At 40.5% G+C, this 20142-nt stretch overlaps 1 protein-coding gene across 8 annotated transcripts in view; it reads right to left on the reverse strand.

Moving 5' to 3' along the window:
• The window catches only part of LOC126426860 (uncharacterized), a 156399-nt gene that overhangs the window by 116872 nt on the left and 19385 nt on the right, over positions 1-20142 (reverse strand). For all 8 annotated transcript variants that reach the window (XM_050088890.1, XM_050088891.1, XM_050088889.1 and 5 more), the window contains one exon: positions 5795-5944. In XM_050088890.1, the coding sequence (XP_049944847.1) occupies positions 5795-5944 (150 nt within the window). The remainder of the gene's footprint in view (positions 1-5794; positions 5945-20142) is intronic.

Below are 20142 nucleotides of genomic sequence, written 5' to 3' on the forward strand. Positions count from 1 at the left end.
GGGGATTCAATCCCTATAGGAGGTGAATTGGGGATGAAAGTTTTTTTTGGAAATATTTCATTGTGCAAGCATTCTTGAAGCTAAATCTATGAACATTTGTATCTGACTTCTCTGTTAGAAATAAAATATAGGCATCATACTGCTTTTGGAAATTCAACCTCTAAGGGGGTGAAACAAGGGTTAAAGTTTTACGAAAATATTTCATTGTACAACAATTTTTAAAGCTAAATTTTTGAAAATTAGTGTCTGCCTTCTCAATTAGGAGATTAAAAAAATACATGTTTCACCAATTTTGAAAATTAAATCCCAAAGGGGGTGAAATGGGGTCAGACTGATTCACTGACTCATCATCATTCATCCCAAACCGTTAAGGATAGGAACTTGAAGTTTGGCGAGGGTGTGGATCTTATACTGTAGGCATCATTTACTAAAGGATTGTCTGAAATTCCACTCCACTGAATGATTTTTAAGGCTACATCTATGATAACTGATATCTGGCTTCTTCGTTAGACATTAAAAAAATACGATTTTCAGTGTTTCTGGACATTCAACCTCTAAGGGAGTGCAATTTTAAGAAAGTATTTCACTACATTAAAAATATTTTAAAGCCATATTCATAAAAAATGGTATTTCACATATCAATTAGATATAACAAAAAACTTGTTAGAGGATGAAAGTTGCTACGAAAATAACCCACTAAAACGCAAAAGACACGATTAACAAAAACTCTGGACTCCAGCTACCAGAATCGCCTTTTCGTCAGAAGTACATTAGAAAAAGACTGTGCTTATATGGCCTTAATTAACATGAAAAGCTTAGAAAGTGTTGCAATTTGAGAACAACATAAAATTTTGTAGAGAAAGCTTTTGACAACGTTAACTGGAATACTCTCTTTCAAATTCTGAAGGTGGCAGGGGTAAAATACACGGAGCGAAAGGCTATTTACAATTTGTACAGAAACCAGATGGCAGTTATAAGAGTCGAGGGGCATGAAAGGGAAGCAGTGGTTGGGAAAGGAGTGAGACAGGGTTGTAGTCTCTCCCCGATGTTATTCAATCTGTATATTGAGCAAGCAGTAAAGGAAACAAAAGAAAAATTCGGAGTAGGTATTAAAATTCATGGAGAAGAAGTAAAAACTTTGAGGTTCGCCGAAGACATTGTAGTTCTGTCAGAGACAGCAAAGGACTTGGAAGAGCAGTTGAACGAAATGGACAGTGTCTTTAAAGGAGGATATAAGATGAACATCAACAAAAGCAAAACGAGGATAATGGAATGTAGTCAAATTAAATCGGGTGATGCTGAGGGGATTAGATTAGGAAATGAGACACTTAAAGTAGTAAAGGAGTTTTGCTATTTAGGGAGTAAAATAACTGATGATGGTCGAAGTAGAGAGGATATAAAATGTAGACTGGCAATGGCAAGGAAAGCGTTTCTGAAGAAGAGAAATTTGTTAACATCGAGTATAGATTTAAGTGTCAGGAAGTCGTTTCTGAAAGTATTTGTATGGAGTGTAGCCATGTATGGAAGTGAAACATGGACGATAACCAGTTTGGACAAGAAGAGAATAGAAGCTTTCGAAATGTGGTGCTACAGAAGAATGTTGAAGATAAGGTGGGTAGATCACGTAACTAATGAGGAGGTATTGAATAGGATTGGGGAGAAGACAAGTTTGTGGCACAACTTGACTAGAAGAAGAGATCGGTTGGTAGGACATGTTTTGAGGCATCAAGGGATCACAAATTTAGCATTGGAGGGCAGCGTGGAGGGTAAAAATCGTAGAGGGAGACCAAGAGATCAATACACTAGGCAGATTCAGAAGGATGTAGGTAGCAGTAGGTACTGGGAGATGAAGAAGCTTGCACAGGATAGAGTAGCATGGAGAGCTGCATCAAACCAGTCTCAGGACTGAAGACCACAACAACAACAACAACAACAATCGTTTTTTTCTTAAATACGTGTCACGTTACTGATTTAAAGTTACACGCCATATCAGTACAATGATTTTCTGAATAAATTTAAAAGCTGCCATCTATCATAAACAGTATCAGTTCGTAATTTTAACAAAGCCATTGTTGAGTACTAGTTAGTTCCATTTTCACTTTCTTAGTATTTTAGAAATAGAACCTGCCATATTTTGTAAAAGAATACTGATTGCCTTTCAGATTAAATTCATTTCCACAAATAAGCATTTTGTAATTGTGTGTGTATGCAATTTCAAAACAAATCGATACTACGCTCACGATGACCCTAGCTACAAATATTAAAAGCACATACACGTTGTCACGCGTCAACCTTTAGCAAAAGTAGAGGCGAACATTATTTTTTCAACATCTTCAACTTTTGTAGTCCTGTCTTCCTCAGTTTCATGTAATATTATGGTATATTGATAATTGTTACTTTTTGGACTGTCTGACTACAACTGAATGAAACACAGTTTTCGTGCCGTACGCGTTTCGCCTTAATTCTGTGCAAAGCATCTTCGGTGGCAGGTTGCGTGGACATCAAAACAAGTATTCAATTCCTAGTGCTGTGAAAAGTGGAAAAAACCCCAAGCAGCAATTATATGAAGAGAAACAGTACCAAAAATGGAACATAAACATAATATGTAGAAAATCATCGAAGCTGCCACTAAAAATAGCTTGCTGATAAAAAGGCGAAGTGTTTATGGCACGAAAACCGTGTTTCATTCAGTTGTAGTCAGACAGTCCAAAATTTAAAAATTAATAGGATGCTGTAATTATTTTTTATCTATTGTTGACTAACCACCTCAATGTGAATTTCAATTAGAAAAGGGTGTGAACTAAAGATCTAGTAGCATTCAAGCCAAAGAATAGAAAGTTATGACATCAGACCACGTCTGCCGGGTGTGTCGAAGAGCCACTTTTTTTGTCGTCTAGTATATAGGACCGTGCCACTGCTCCACGTGCCCAGTTAGATCAGTTGTAGCCAGAGAAGTAAAGTGACTACCTCCAGCTGTGTTCACCCTATTACGCCACAATGCACAAGCTCCCCAGTACCTCTTATCACAGCTCGAGATCTCACTCATCTAGCGTGCTCGTTGTGCCTGTCCGTAAAGAGAGAACATTTCGAAACACTTTTTCTGTTACTGTCATTTGCCTCTGAAGGAAGTTACCCTGCACTCTGTGCACAATTTTGTACCCCGTTACTTTTAAGAAGCATCTGAGGCACTTCCTTACACTGACCTTGTAACGATTCTCCGAAAATTAATGGTTACAGCCCATTTTCTCCTCTGTCGAGTTAACACTTCTGACTCTTTCTATTTATTGCTAACTCCCATTATTTTCTTTTTGACTGCCTTCATCACTCACATTATTCTCGCTCCCCCTCCTTCAGCCCTTCTCTCGTGCCCGGGCTGCCACTGCTCATACTTTAAACCTACCGTCATACAATTTGTTACGCTTATCGTGAAAGAGCGTAGACTGTTTGATTTTGTAATTTCTAAATGTTGCACTCTGCATTTGATGCAACTTATAGCACGTTATATGAAGAATAATGTACACTATGTGATCAAAAGTATCCGGAAACCCCCCAAAACATACGTTTTTCATATTAGATGCATTATGCTGCCACCTACTGCCAGGTACTCCACATCAGCGACCTCAGTAGTCATTAGACATCGTGAGAGGTCAGAATGGAGAGCTCCGCAGAACTCACGGACTTCAAACGTGGTCAGGTGATTGGGTATCACTTGTGTCATACATCTGCACAAGAGATTTCCACACTCATAAACATCCCTAGGTCCACTGTTTCCGATGTGATACTGAAGTGGAAATATGAAGGGACATGAACAGTACAAAAGTGTACAGGGGCTGACCTCATCTGTTGACTGACAGAGACCGCCGACAGTTGAAGAGGGTCGTAAGGTGTAATACCCAGACATTTATTCAGACCATCACACAGGAATTCCAAACTGCATCAGGATCCGGTGTAAGGAATGTAAACATTTGATGACTCAACATTGGAAAAACGTTGTGTGGAGTGACGAATCACGGTTCACAATGTGGCGACCCAATGGTAGGGTGTGGGTATGGCGAATTCCCAGTGATTGTCATCTGCCAGCATGTGTAGTGCCGAAAGAAAATTCGGAGGAGGTGGTGTTATGGTGGGGTCTTGCACCCCTTGTTTTGTATGGCTCTGTCACAGCACAGACCTACATTGATGTTTTAAGTACCTTCTTGCTTCCCACTGTTGAAGAGCAATTCGACACGATCGAGCACCTGTTGATAATGCACGGCCTTTGGCGGAGTGATTACACGACAATAACATCCCTGTAATGGGCTGGCCTGCACAGAGTCCTGACCTGAATCTTACAGAACACCTTCGGGATGTTTTTGAACGTCAACATTGCGACGGGCCTCACTGACTGACATCGATACCTCTCCTCAGGGCAGCAATCCTTGAAGAATGCGCTGTCTTTCCACAAGAAATCTTCCAGCACCTGATTGAATGTATGCCTGTGAGAGTGGAGGCTGTCATCAAGGCTAACTGTGGACCAACACCATATCGAATTCCAGCATTACCGATGGAGGGTGCCACGAGCTTGCAAGTCATTTTCAGCCAGGTGTCTGGATACTTTTGATCACATAGTGTATGTAAAATGTCTGGTCAGATGGCCCTAATCTTGCCAAGTTAAATCTATATCTATCTGTACTAATAACACAACTGTAAAACTGATGTGTCTGTCTGCTTGAACACACTACTCTGCAAAACTATTAGACTAATTTTCACTGCGTTTTCACGGGTAACTCGATGTACCTTGGGGCTACAAATAAGCTTTAATCAGGATCTAAACAGGAAAAAAATGTGATTTAAGGTTTTATCTAAACCTGTCACATCTATTTGAACGCAATAATCTCCAAAACCGTTACAGGAGTTTTCACAGATAACTTGAGCGTGGCTCGGGGATACGTATAGGTTATATTTCATCAAAAAACGATCGTGGAAAAAAGGTACTGTAATACAATGATACAGTGAAACATATTTTCTCTCTGAAAAAACTGTTAACCCTCTTATGTCCAAGCTGCATCATATTTGTGGAAATGCTTTTATCAATACATTTGTTCTATATAATACGATTCAACGTAAGGAATGCAACACTTATTCGGTCTCCGACATGTTTCATCCGTACTTCCAAACTAATAGTATTAAATGTGAAAGTAACTCTGTCTGTTGCATTTTCCCAAGTCAGCTGCTAAAATGACTTCAATGAAATTTACTAGAGAGAAAGCTTGGACCCTGAGGAAGAGCATAGGTTACTTTTAAATGAATACATAAAAATAAAAAAAAAGTAAGCAGAAGGAAACAAGTGACCCCTAACAGAGGTAAGAAGGGGATAGAACATTTAATTTTGTACATCAGTGAACCTAACTAGGTTAAAATTTATGAAATTTGTTGCAGAATATCCACATCATATGATGTATAGTTAAAACCAGTAGCACGATGTACATATGTACACTACTGCCCCCCACCACCACACACACACAGCTCGGCAGCAACAATGCACATGCTGCCACGTCACGTGTCAGTGCAGCTGAGTGGCGTCGGTGGGCTCTCGTCACGAACTATGCTTACCAGAACAGGCAGACACGTGAGAGCAGCTGCCATCACTACACGTACACTAACTCGTTAACTCACAGTCACTCGTCATAATGGAACTACTGATATCCGAGAGCAACTGCAGGTAACACCCAGTAAATAAGTAACAGGGACAAACATTTCAACAAATCTAATACTGCAAAATTTTTACATATATATTTGTGAATTCGATACTCACATCGGTGTTTCCTGTCGGTTCGGAGGCTTCCGAATCGCGGCGCGGTGACGAGAGGATGTCGAACCCGGCGTCGGCTCTCTGGAGGCTGCTGTCTAGGAGGCCGGACAGCAGTGGGTAGGGAGAAAGGGCCACCGAAGCGGCACCGCGGTCCTGAAAAGCCGCCCCACCACTGCCGTAATACCTGCCAGCTGTGGACTACACGTGCAGGTGCAATCCACTGTTGTAATCGCTTACAAGATAAGATAATTTTATCGTCATTAGACAAATTTTTTCTGCAGTATAATCATTACACTAGTAAACAGGACAGTGCAGCATGTTAGTTATTAGCTTACAACTCTGTGTTGCAGTCAAAAAACTTTTTTAATTAACAAAAGGGGTTGGCAACAAGGCATTTGTTTAAAGTTTTGCTATGTGCCTACCCTGGAAGATCTCGTACCATCTGCAGAAGCTTAGTAAATCATTTCTGGTGCATTTCCTCATAGCTAGCCTGCTAGTCTACGGTATGACACACAGTTTCTCTTATGATCGAGAATTTTGTTTTTATGTTTTACTTTGTGCAAATTCTTTTTTGTATAGATTTACACTTTGCATATATACACAGATTTATAACAGTAATTATTTCACAGTCAGAGAAAAAGGGCTTACAATGTGTTTTATGTTGAGAACGTGTAATGACTCTGATTGCTTTCTTCTGCAGAAATAATATGTTATGAAACAGCTAGTTTCCCCACATTACTTCCATACAACATAATACTTCAAACAAACAAAAAAATAAATAGACAACGTTTTCCATAATATGACGTTCTCCACACATTGCAGGTACAGATTTCATAAGACATCTTAGTACGTAAATTTTTCTAGACAATTTAACACTAATGTATTTTATGTGTTGCTCCCAGGACAATTTGTCATCTAAGTATATCATCCAAAAACTTCATGTAACTGGGATCATTAAAAGGACTCTTGTCCTTTAGACTAATACATTTTTTTGTGTTTTATTATTGTTCAGGAGAAACACATTTGTATTGTTAACCAAATCTATTAGTTTATTCAGATCAGAGTTATAATTCACACTGTCATTTGTAAACAGCACCATACTGGAGTTTATAAAGGAGGGTAGGTCATGAATCATTACCAAAAACAAAAATGGTCCAAATACAGATCCCTGTGGAACTAACACCTTAGTTTGTTTCTCAGTAGACTTTTCTGTGTCAATACACAACTTGCCTACGGTTTCGGAGATAAGAGGTTAATACTTTTAGGTTGTCACCCTTGATGCCACAGAAATGGAACTTCTGTAGAGGTGTGTCAGGCCTGTAAAGGCAACAGTGATGAAATCTAAACGGAATTTTTATGTTTTATGAAGTTGCCGATGCCAAGACCATTAATAGTTATAGTTCATTACTGATAACATGATGTAATATCTTTAAAATTATTTTTTTTTTGTTCTGTGGTAGCAAAGATGTGATGATTCTGGGATAGCTGCTAAGTAAAGTCAATAAAGAAGTCTTAAGCAGGATAAGTGGCGTGTGTTCTTGATGATTTAAAATTAGACTAAATATCGTCAAGCAACACCTTTTGGGAACTGCCACAAATATTACGTTACAGCAGTTACGTTTGGTGACCCCGACGTGATAATAAGAAGATATGACGACAAACGAGAGCGTTTCCGAAGATCGCCTGGAAGCAAACAAGGTTAGCATCAAAATTCCGCCTTTTTGGAGTGAAAAATCCGAAATTTGGTTCTATCAAGTAGAAGCACAGTTCAGCACTTGCAAAATTGTCACAGAAGAAACTAAATTTAACCACCTAGTGTCACAATTAAAACCAAAATACATTGAGAATATTTGGGACATTATTTGTGGTACAGATGCGAATAAATATTTGTTGGCTAAGGAACATCTAGTCTACTGAATATTTTCAAAGAAAGTGAAGATAAGCGTATTAAGAGATTAGTTACTGGAATTGATTTGGGAGACCAAAAACCTAGTCAGTTATTACGCAAAATGCAAGCCTTGGCAGGGGTAGATGTGGCAGAAAAAGTCCTAAAGACACTTTGGCTAAAAAAACTTCCGGATTCTATAAGGAACATTTCAATTGTCAGTGACGAGGGACTCGAAAAGGTGGCTATAATGGCTGATAGAATAACAGAAATAAATCCCCGTAACAAATTGTTCGTCACAAAAATTGGTGCTTGTAGCCAACAGGATGTTTTGATAACAATGGGTGACTTGATGGCAAGAATTTCGGGGCAAGAGCAACAAATGGCCGTGCTGTCAACTGGTTATCGAGGCAGGTCTCTTAACAGAAGCTGTGATTGTCAATGTAAAAGAAGTCGTAGTAAGTCTCGAAATAAATACAACCCCAAGGGCAAGTACTGTTATTACCACTTTCGCTTTGGGCAGAACTGCAAGCCTGAAAAATGCACACCTCCATGTAGCTGGACTGAAAAGGGAAACGCGACCCAGCAGCTGAATTAGCGGCAAGTTCTGCTGCCCAAGTCCATTGCCGCAAGACCCGCTTATTTGTAACCGACAAAAAAACGGGATTGTAATTTTTAGTCGACAGTGGGGCGTATGTTTCTGTAATTGCCACTCACGCAAATGTTAATGGTGAGTCACCATATAAATTGTATGCTGCAAATGGTACCGAAATTCCTACATACGGAATCGAACTTCGTACTATTGATCTGGGACTGCGACGTCAATTTTAATGGCTATTTATAGTTGCGAAGATCAATAAAGCTATATTGGGTGCCGATTTTTAGAATAAATTTCAATTATTAGTAGATGTCCATACTAAAAGATTAATGGATGATGTAACCAAGCTCAATGCTGAGGGTAAAGTTATGTCATCTCAGAGGAAAACGTCCTGAGCACCATGAGCCAAAACACAAAATTTACAGATCTACTGTTACAGTATTCAGACACAGCTAAACCTAATTTGGTACCTAGCAAAATTAAACATGATGTCAAACACTACATTACCACTGAAGGCCCGCCTGTGTTTTCTAGGGCAAGACAATTAGACCCAAAGTGCATGGCAATGGCAAAACAAGAATTTAAATCCATGTTAGACCATGACATCATTAGACCATCTAAACCTGCATGGGCAAGTCCTCTCCATATTGTACCTAAGAAGGATGGCTCAATACGCCCGTGTGGAGATTACAGACAGTTAAATGAAAGAACAATTCCAGACCGTTATCCTGTACCTAGAATAGAAGATTTCCATTGTATTCTTCAAGGCAAAAACATATTTTCTAAAATCGATCTCTTTAAGGCCTATTATCAAATACCTGTTGCTGAAGAAGATAAGCACAAAACAGCTGTAGTCACACCATTTGGACTGTACGAATTTAATGTCACGAGCTTTGGCCTGCGGAATGCACCTTCAACATTCCAGCAATTAATTAATGAAGTTATGTTTAGGCTAGATTTTTGTGTTTCCTTACCTCGACGACATTTTAATCGCTGCGTCATCCAGTATTGAAGAACACCAAACACACCTGAAACTAGTCCTGGAGTGATTATCTAATTATGGACTTCGAATCAACATATCAAAATCAACCTTTGGAGTAAATGAAACTGAATTCCTGGCGTACTGGATAACATCAGAGAGATCCCGTCCACTACCTGAGAAAGTGCAAGCAATTTTGCAGTATAAGTTACCTGCCAAACTGTTTGAGCTCCACTGATTTCTTGGCACTGTCAACTACTACCGTCGCTGCCTGAAAGATGTGGCACAGACTCAAACTGTTTTGCACGACTATCTTAAGGGAGCAAGAAAGAAGGATAATAGACAAATTCAGTGGACTGAAGAAGCAAAGAAAATGTTTGAGAAATCTAAACAAGATATAGTAAATGCTGCATTATTGGCTTTTCCTAACTCGGAGTTACCCCTAGCATTATGTACAGACGGATCAGATATTGCTGTTGGTTGTGTGCTCTAGCAACTGGAAAATGGAAATTGGAGACCTGTTGCATTCTTTTCACAGAAACTGAGTAAATCACAGAAGGGTTACAGTACTTATTACCGAGAATTATTGGGAATTTACCTATCTGTAAAAAAAGTTTAAGCATTTACTGGAAGGAAGAGACTTCCTAATCTTCACTGATCATAAGCCACTCACATTTGCTTTCAAGCAAAACAATGAAAAGGCATCTCCTCGACAGATGAGACAGTTGCAGTACATTTCACAATTTTCGACCGATATTCGACATGTCAGTGGCTGTGACAATATTGTTGCAGATACCCTATCCAGAGTTGATGTAGTAATACTGGACTATGATGAAATTGCCAAAAACCAGCAACAAGATCAAGAACTACATTAACTGCAAACGGGGAACAACTCCTTAAACTTCAAGTCATATCAACTTCCATCAGGGAAAACATTGTGGTGTGACACATCCACTGCAAGTATCAGACCTTATATTCCTCAATCTTTTCGTTATTAAATATTTCTTCATTTTCATGGTTTAGCACATCCTGGCATAAAGACAACAGTGAAACTGTTGAGTAGCAGAGCCATTTGGTCACACATCAAAAGTGATGTGCGACAGTCGACTAAATCCTGTGTCAGTTGTCAGAAAACCGAGGTCACTCGCCACACAAAATCACCGCTACAGAAGTTTGAAGAACCTGATGAATGTTTCAGTGTTGTACACACTGACCTCATCGGACCTTTTCTCCTTCTAATGGCATGACTTATTGTTTAACTTGTATTGACCGTTTCACATCTTGGATGAAAGTCATACCACTTGAAAATATTTCAGCCGAAAAAGTGGCAACAGCCTTCTACCAGCACTGGATTGCAAGATTTGGTGTACCATCACAGGTAATCACTGACCAAGGAACACAGTTTAGATCGCAGTTGTTTAATAATTTGGGCATAGTATGCGGAATGAAGTTTCAGCACACAACGCCATATCATCCTCAATGCAATGGTAAAATTGAGCGACTACATAAAACTCTGAAGTCTGCAATCAAGGACCATAACAGTTCTAATTGGACAGAAATTGTGCCTACTGTTCTATTGGGTTTGCGCACTGCAGTGCGAGAAACATTGAACCATTCCATTGCACAGATGGTATATGGAAAAACTATAAGACTTCCTGGTGAATTTTTTGAAGAGCCCACTACAACGATTGACCTTGATTCATTTGTATCTAATTTGCAAAAGCAAATGCGTCATCTGAAACCTAGTAGGCCTACACAAAGCAAATCAAGATCAGTATTTGTTCCAAAAGATCTGCAAACCTGTTCCCATGTCTTCCTGAGATGTGACAGGGTTAGAAAACCACTAGAACCTTCATATGATGGTCCCTTTCCTGTCATTTCAATACATGAAAAATATTTCACCATTAAAAGGAAGTACAAACATATAAATATGTCAGTGGACAGACTTAAACCAGCTTATCTCCTGCAAGAAGAATGGGAATCAGAGAAGGAACTTCCAAACTTTTCCAGGGACACTGAACCACAACATCCCACAGAGGAACCATCTCCGAATACCAGAGTATCGAAGGTTCCCACCACGATTCTTGGAGCAGATGTCTGTGGAGAATTAATCAAATATCATACCAGACATTGTAAAAAGTTTTTTTAATTATTTTGTATCGTATCTTTTGTCATTCCAATATGTTTTTTTATTGTTTTATGTTAATGTTGTGCAGATTTTTTTTTAAGAAAATTCCTTCATCACCATGTATTAATTCGTAACCATGTTACTGGTGGGGGAGTAGTGCAAAGGCAACAGTGATGAAATCTAAATGGAATTTTTATTGCCAAGACCGTTAATAGTTATAGTTCATTACTGATAACATGATGTAATATCTTTAAAATTTTATTTTTTTTGTTTATTCTTTGGTAGTAAATATGTGATGATTCTGGGATAGCTGCTAAGTAAAGTCAATAAAGAAGTCTCAAGCAGGCCAAGTGACGTGTGTTCTTGGTGATTTAAAATTAGACTAAATATCGTCAAGCAACATCTTTTGGGAACTGCCGCAAATATTACGTTACAGCAGTTATAGGTCCTACACAGTCAAATGGTTTACCCAGGTCACAGAAAATGGCCTGAGCAAAGCCCTTCTCCTCAAACACTATAAGAACATATTTAATTACGGAGTCTACTGCATCAATTATTGATAATCTTTTTTCTAAAACTATATTGTCCACAATTAAATATGTGAAGTTTTTCAAAATAAGTGAACAATTGATGGTAAATGATGTATTCTATTATTTTGGTCAGGACCGGAACTACTGATACTGGTCTGAAACTTGCAGGGTTGTCTTTGTCATCCTTTTTATACACAGGAACCACCCTAGATATTTTCAGCTTTCTGGAAAGTATCCCTCTGATGTACCGAGTAGTTATAATTAAATTTTCCCTATTTAAAACATTATAACACGGACACTAATTACCGTACGAGGACCAAACTTGGTACCATTAATGTCGAGGACACAGGAAAGAGAAATAATGCAGATCAATTAGACTCAAACACTTTTAATGTGCTGCTACAGAACATCATACCATTTAGATACCGGTACCATTACCGCTACAAAATGGGCTCGATATGGCACCCACCAGTGTCCAGAGGAGTCTGAGCGCACGACCGCATTCTGCACAGCAGAACGAACCATGTTTGTAAGTATGCCAGTTACCTCTCTCGATACGCTGCGTTTCAGATTAGTGCATATGTGCGAATGTTCTCCCGGGAAACCCAGTGGTTCAGGTAGCCCCACAACCAGAAATCATAGGGAGTGACATAAGGTGATCGTGCCGGCCAAGCAATCGCAAACGATCGCCTGATAATTCAATCATTTCCAAACTTGTTTGTGAGAAGCAGGTGAACTTCACGAGCGATGTGCGGTGGGGCCCCATCTTGCGTGAAAACTGTAATGCTGGCTGGCCAGTCACACTGCACGTCTTCGCTCCTCGAGTGTCAACCTGTTCAAAAAAGAATGGACCCGTGACAAACGTAGCAGCGAAGCCACACTGGACGGTGACACGTTCACCGTGCAGAGGAACTTCGTGCACAGTGAGTAAAGGTGAAGATTCCCACACTCGGCAATTCTGTGTGTTCACCTCACCCGTCAGAGAAAAACGAGCTTCGTCTGTCCACAGGATGGTCCAGGGCCAGCCCTAGTTAACTTTAATCCTCGTGAGAAAGCGGAGAGAGAAGTTGTCATTGTGCGTCCCGTGGTGCAAGCTGCTGTACGACACCGGTTTTGTAAGGGTACCATTTGAGAACGGTTCGAAAGACCTTCCGTACAGTGGACCACGGGAGCTCAACTGTCGTGACACAGCACGTGCACTGCCTGACGATCGGGAATTGCACACATTGTCTGTCCTAGCAACAGCAATTTCGTCAATCACCTGTCGTGCAACCGGACATCGGCCTCTACCCGGAGCGACGCCCAGTTCTCCAGTCGATTTGAACTTCTTCACCGTTCTCCGCACAGCAGGTGGAGGAAGAGGACCCTTCCGTAATCCTTTCAACAGGCAATTTTCTCGATGTGCAGTTGCAGCATTACTGTTGTTTTGATAATAGAGCTTCACCGATAATGCCCTGTTTCTTATGTCCGAACTCGTGTAGACACGTCTACAAGTGCAGCGTGACTGGTCAGGTGTGTGAGACTATGAATCACGACGACTGATCGTGGCACCTGGTGGCTGTAACTGGAACTGGAGAATGGCACTGTGATGCACGGAAATCGTGCACCCCATACTTTGGACGTTAATCCTACCAAGTTTGGTACTCGAATGGTAGTTAGTTTCCACGTTATAAAGTGTTAAATAAGGAAAGTTTAATTATAACCACCCATTCATTTATGTATTGAGTCAATAGATACACAATATAGGTAATTATTTTCTTCAGCAAGTTGCAAATGTAACACAACAATAAAGGCAGTTACGAGGCTTGCACTGGCTACACGCAACATTTCTAGCAATAAAACAACTACTGGTTCTCATTTTTTTTAAATGTCGACATAAGGTAGGACACACAGTTCTAAGTCTTCAAATGTGGCATTATATTCCAAAAAAATGACCCCTGGATACACTTGAAGAGCTTAAAATATATACTTGGATAAAAAAGACACCACACATGTCAGTTTTTAAATGAAACTGCTTCCTATTATGGAAACCTTTCTGAAAGTACATTTCGATCTGTTACGATGCCTCTTCTCGCTGTTTTCAAACTTTTGAACTTAGATGGGGGCTTCTTTTACTACTGTCTTACTCTTGTCTACACTTGCAACCAGCAGCTACCCGTTTGCTATTCGAATATCAAGTCTGCTGGCAGGTGCTATCTATCCTGCTTCTACAATAGTGCACGTCTAGCTTATCTACAGTTTTTACTCTTTTTCACATTGAAAAGGCTTCACTCACACTCACTTTTGTATTGGGAATACCAGTTACCAAATTTACAAAGGGTGTTTGAAAAATCAGTGGAAAATCTTAGAGATGGTCATGTTTAGTTCGGAGCAATCTTCGGAAAGAATGCACGCCAAGTTTCAGCCATATTGGTCAATTTCTTCGTGTTTGGCATTCGTGTGAATCAAGGAAGTCAAGTGATTATCAAAAAATGGACAAAAAAGAATTTCGTTTGGTGATTAAACATTACATGAAAGGCAAAACGCCTCAGGAGACTAAAGACAAGCTTGAAAACATTACAGTGACTCTGCACCTTCGATTAGAACAGTTTATACGTGGTTTCATAATTTCTGGAGTGTCCATATGGGTACAAGTGATGCTGAAGGTTCTGGACACCCTGTGTAGGTTATGACTCCAGAAATCATTGATAAAATACATGATATGGTGATGGATGACAGAAGAGTTAAGACGCGTGAGACTGCTAGTGATGTAGGCATCTCCAATTAACGGGTACATAATATTTTGCATAAACATTTGGACATGAGAAAGCTATCCGCAAGATGGGTTCCGCGATTGCTCACACTTGACCAAAAACGGAATCGTGTGCAGTGTTGCAAGGACTGTTTGCAGCTGTTCAGGAAGAATCCAGAGGAAGCATCATTTCGCCACTGTGGATGAAACATGGATACATTACTATACCCCTGAGATGAGACGACAATCTAAACAATGGGTTACCAAGGGAGAATATGCATCAAAAAGGCGGAGACCATTCCTTCGGCAGGAAAGGTTATGGTGACCGTCTTTTGGGATTCGCAAGGGATAATCCTCATCGACTATCTGGAAAAGGGTAAAACTATTACAGGTGCATACTATTCATCATTATTGGACCATTCGAAAACCGAGCTGCAAGAAAAACGCTGACGATTGGGCCACAAAAAAGCCCTTTTCCATCACAACAATGCACCAGCACACACCTCAGCAGTTGTGGTCGCAAAATTAATGGAAATAAGATTCCAACTTGTTTCACATTCCCCCTATTCTCCAAGCTTGGCTTCCTCAGACTACTAATTGCTCCCCAATTTTAAGAAATGACTGGCGGGACACAGATTTTCTTCAAACGAGGAGGTGATTGCAGCAAATAATAGCTATTTTGCAGACTTGGACAATTCCTATTATTCGGAAGGGATCAACAAATTAGAACGGCGTTGCATGAAGTGTATAAGTCTAGAAGGAGACCATGTTGAAAAATAAATAAGGTTTACCCCAAACACATAAGTAGTTTTTATTTTTGAACGGACTTTTCAAACGCCCCTCGTATGTACTACTACCGACTTGCCCCAGATTCACACTGTTAGCACTAACAAGAGGAGGGCGTCAGACACAGCCGACTAATTCATCTCATATTTGTCAAGTTGCTTACGTACAACCTAAAACGAAAGGCTGTAAGATATTTTGGTTCAAGCCCCTACCCCTACCAACCCCAGAGTTTAAGAACACCATTCCTAAACTTCATGAATCACAATTGACTCAAAATTTAGGGATCAATAAACAATTAAAAACTGAGCATTTTTCTTCATCATATATATAGGGTCTGCTTATGTACCCACAGCATAACCACCGTTCAGTGGAAGTGCCTCTGGCAAAATGGCTAAGATATCTGGCTCGAGAGCAGAGGACCCACGTTTGATTCCCAAATGCATTTTACAGCTTTTTTTCATTTGTGCTTCTATCCGTATGAAAACTGGTACAATTAGGAGGGTTAATAAGGTAAGTGGGACACTAAGGAATAACAACAACACAGGCGAATAAATTTCTTAAACAACTTCTTCCTTTACAGTGGACTTTTCACTCGCTCTCTTCCACGTCCTCTCTTTCCTTCGAACAACTACCCGGATGGTACTTGTCATATAAACATTTGAAGCAAATATACTTGCAGCATCAAGAACCTGTAGCGAATGCAATCTTAGGGCAACTACAGTGTTCCTTCTTAAGATTACAAAAATCAGTGTGGACTGTTGACCACAAATTATGCTACATATCTTTATCTGCTACCCCCCCCCCCCCCCCCCTGTTGGTCAATTCATGCTGGGTTTCCACAAATGCATTGTGACTCTGAAGCCTCAAAATAAAGCTCCGTCCCGCACCTGACTGTAAACACGTGTCACGTGAGATGAATTTGCACAAGTCTCACTGGGGACAATGAGTCTTAAAATTTTAATTCTTTACTAAACCGGGCCATCTGAGATATTTATTTGAGTACCTTGCTATTATTCCTTATAGACAGGAAGGAAGTCAGCAATCGGTCGGGATTAAATCTGTACTTTATTGCAGATCTAGATTTCAGCTACAATATAGCTATCATCAGTGCACATGAAGTGACTCTTATAGACTCAACAGACTAGTAAATGCACATATTATATGACCATAGCAGGTACACAGCTTAATTCAAACTAATTGAATTATGTTACATACATTCTAAGGTAGACAAGTCTGTCGAATCTGTACAACACACTGCATAATCACTGATGATAGCTATACTGTAGCTGAAATCCTAAAGTACAGATTGAACTGCAGTAATTCCCGAATTCCCTGTTTGAATTACATCACCGTCACTGTGCACAGCAGTTCTAATGGAAACCAACCTGATGAAAATTCCTTATTGTTTTACTTACCTTATTAACACTAGAACAGCGGAAGAGGTTATAACACTAGAACAGCGGAAGGGGTTAAAATGACCCCGTCATACATTTTTCATCCATTGTCATATCCAATTTGTTTATTTCGTTAATGAAATTATATAACTTTTTCTAAATTTTTCTCCTCTTTCTGAAGCTGTTTTAGAGTTTACAAAATATTTGAATTTTCTTCGACATTTCACTTAGTATCCCAAGTACGGCAGAAGGGGTCAATGTGACCCCACTTTAATTTCTCTTCTGAATATAAGTAAATTATCCAACAATACAGTGAGCAGTAACGCAGAGCAGTTGCTCCTCATTGTTACAACTTGGCATGTGTACATTCCAGCCCACCACAGCTTATGTTGTGTCACTCAAGCAATCTTTGTCCGTGAAACACGTTTTCGAACACATATCGTCAGCGTCGATTTTGTGATGAAGAAGTGTTACATCTCTTAAAGAATTCTGAGGTTGAATCAGAAATTGATTTCAGTGACGAAGATGACGATTACGTACCTGACACAAGTGAAGATGAAGACACTGTGAACGAGGCACGATTAGTGGAAGAGGATTCAGATGCTGATATACATCAATTATCACCTCTTTCACTACAGCAGGTACAACCGGAAGCATCTAAGACGATGATTGCAAGGGGTGGAACCGTGTGGGGGATTGGAAATTATTCATCTTCTAGAAGGCAGTCAGCTGTGAATGTTCTGAAGGAGAGAGGAGGTCCCACTGCTTACGATTGCCAACGATTAGACAGGTCTGTCATTAATGCCTACCGTCTTATTTTTGACGAAGCAATGCTACGTTTTGTGAAGAAATACACAGACTCAAATGCTCGAAAAGTACTCTAAAAAACGATGACTGGATTGTGTCACTTGAGGAGCTGGAGAAACTGATAGCCATCGTGTACGTTCGGGGTGTATCGTGCAGAAGAGGTATGCCTGTGGATGATTTCTGGCCGCACTCTCGGGGGCCTGCTTGTATCGAGGAGAGATTTCAGGAGATTCTCAGATTTCTCCGTTTTGATGAAAAATCACCCCGAACTGAATGCCTGGCAGCCAACAAATTCACTCTCGTACCTGAAATTTGGGGAAAGTTCATTGAAAACTGTACTCGCACTTACCGCCCAGGAGAAAATATATAACCACCGATGAGCAACTGTTACCAAGTAAAGCAAGATGCAGGATCAACAAACCAGACAAATATGGTCTCAAATTCTGCTTGGCCGTTGATGTAATGACAAAGTACAGGGTGTTTCAAAAATGACCGGTATATTTGAAACGGTAATAAAAACTAAACGAGCAGTGATAGAAATACACCGTTTGTTGCAATATGCTTGGGACAACAGTACATTTTCAGGCAGACAAACTTTCGAAATTACAGTAGTTACAATTTTCAACAACAGATGGCGCTGCGGTCTGGGAAACTCTATAGTACGATATTTTCCACATATCCACCATGCGTAGCAATAATATGGCGTAGTCTCTGAATGAAATTACCCGAAACCTTTGACAACGTGTCTGGCGGAATGGCTTCACATGCAGATGAGATGTACTGCTTCAGCTGTTCAATTGTTTCTGGATTCTGGCGGTACACCTGGTCTTTCAAGTGTCCCCACAGAAAGAAGTCACAGGGGTTCATGTCTGGCGAATAGGGAGGCCAATCCACGCCGCCTCCTGTATGTTTCGGATAGCCCAAAGCAATCACACGATCATCGAAATATTCATCCAGGAAATTAAAGATGTCGGCCGTGCGATGTGGCCGGGCACCATCTTGCATAAACCACGAGGTGTTCGCAGTGTCGTCTAAGGCAGTTTGTACCGCCACAAATTCATGAAGAACGTCCAGATAGCGTGATGCAGTAATCGTTTCGGATCTGAAAAATGGGCCAATGATTCCTTTGGAAGAAATGGCGGCCCAGACCAGTACTTTTTGAGGATGCAGGGATGATGGGACTACAACATGGGGCTTTTCGGTTCCCCATATGCGCCAGGTCTGTTTATTGACGAAGCCGTCCAGGTAAAAATAAGCTTTGTCAGTAAACCAAATGCTGCCCACATGCATATCGCCGTCATCAATCCTGTGCACTATATCGTTAGAGAATGTCTCTCGTGCAGCAATGGTGGCGGCGCTGAGGGGTTGCCGCATTTGAATTTTGTACGGATAGAGGTGTAAACTCTGGCGCATGAGACGATACGTGGACGTTGGCGTCATTTGGACCGCAGCTGCAATACGGCGAACGGAAACCCGAGGCCGCTGTCGGATCACCTGCTGCACTAGCTGCGCGTTGCCCTCTGTGGTTGCCGTACGCGGTCGCCCTACCTTTCCAGCATGTTCATCCGTCACGTTCCCAGTCCGTTGAAATTTTTCAAACAGATCCTTTATTGTATCGCTTTTCGGTCCTTTGGTTACATTAAACCTCCGTTGAAAACTTCGTCTTGTTGCAACAACACTGTGTTCTAGGCGGTGGAATTCCAACACCAGAAAAATCCTCTGTTCTAAGGAATAAACCATGTTGTCTACAGCACACTTGCACGTTGTGAACAGCACACGCGTACAGCAGAAAGACGACGTACAGAATGGCGCACCCACAGACTGCGTTGTCTTCTATATCTTTCACATCACTTGCAGCACCATCTGTTGTTGAAAATTGTAACTACTGTAATTTCGAAAGTTTGTCCGCCTGAAAATGTACTGTTGAACCAAGCATATTGCAACAAACGTTTTATTTCTATCGCCGCTCATTTAGTTTTTATTGCCGTTTCAAATATACCGGTCATTTTTGAAACACCCTGTATATACGTAATGCTTTCCCACACCTTGGCAAAGAGGACACGCATAGAGAGAACCGACCACTTGGAGAGTACATCGTTCTGGATCTCGTGGAGCCATTTGTAAACTGAGGAAGAAATGTGACCGCAGACAACTTCTTTACATCTCTTCAACTTGCTAAAAAACTCAAAGAAAAGAAAATTTCATTAGTTGGTACAACGAACAAGATCTGCCGTGTAATCCCCGATGAAATCAGGAAGCCAATGCTGAAATACACTCCACCACAATACTGCCCAATAGTGGCAACATAGACTGCACCTTGTCTGTATACCAAAGAAAGAAGAATTAAAATGTCATACTTCTGAGTACGCTGCATGCTGAAGTAGCAATCAGCAAGGAAGGAAAGAAAAAACCTGAAACCGTAATGTTCCACAATGCGACAAAGTACGGGGTGGATGTGGATGATCAAATAACCCGTACATATATTTGAAGGTTGCACATAGGAGATGGCCAAT

This window comes from Schistocerca serialis, chromosome 11, assembly GCF_023864345.2.
Source record: "Schistocerca serialis cubense isolate TAMUIC-IGC-003099 chromosome 11, iqSchSeri2.2, whole genome shotgun sequence".
NCBI classification, from domain to species: Eukaryota; Metazoa; Arthropoda; class Insecta; order Orthoptera; family Acrididae; genus Schistocerca; species Schistocerca serialis.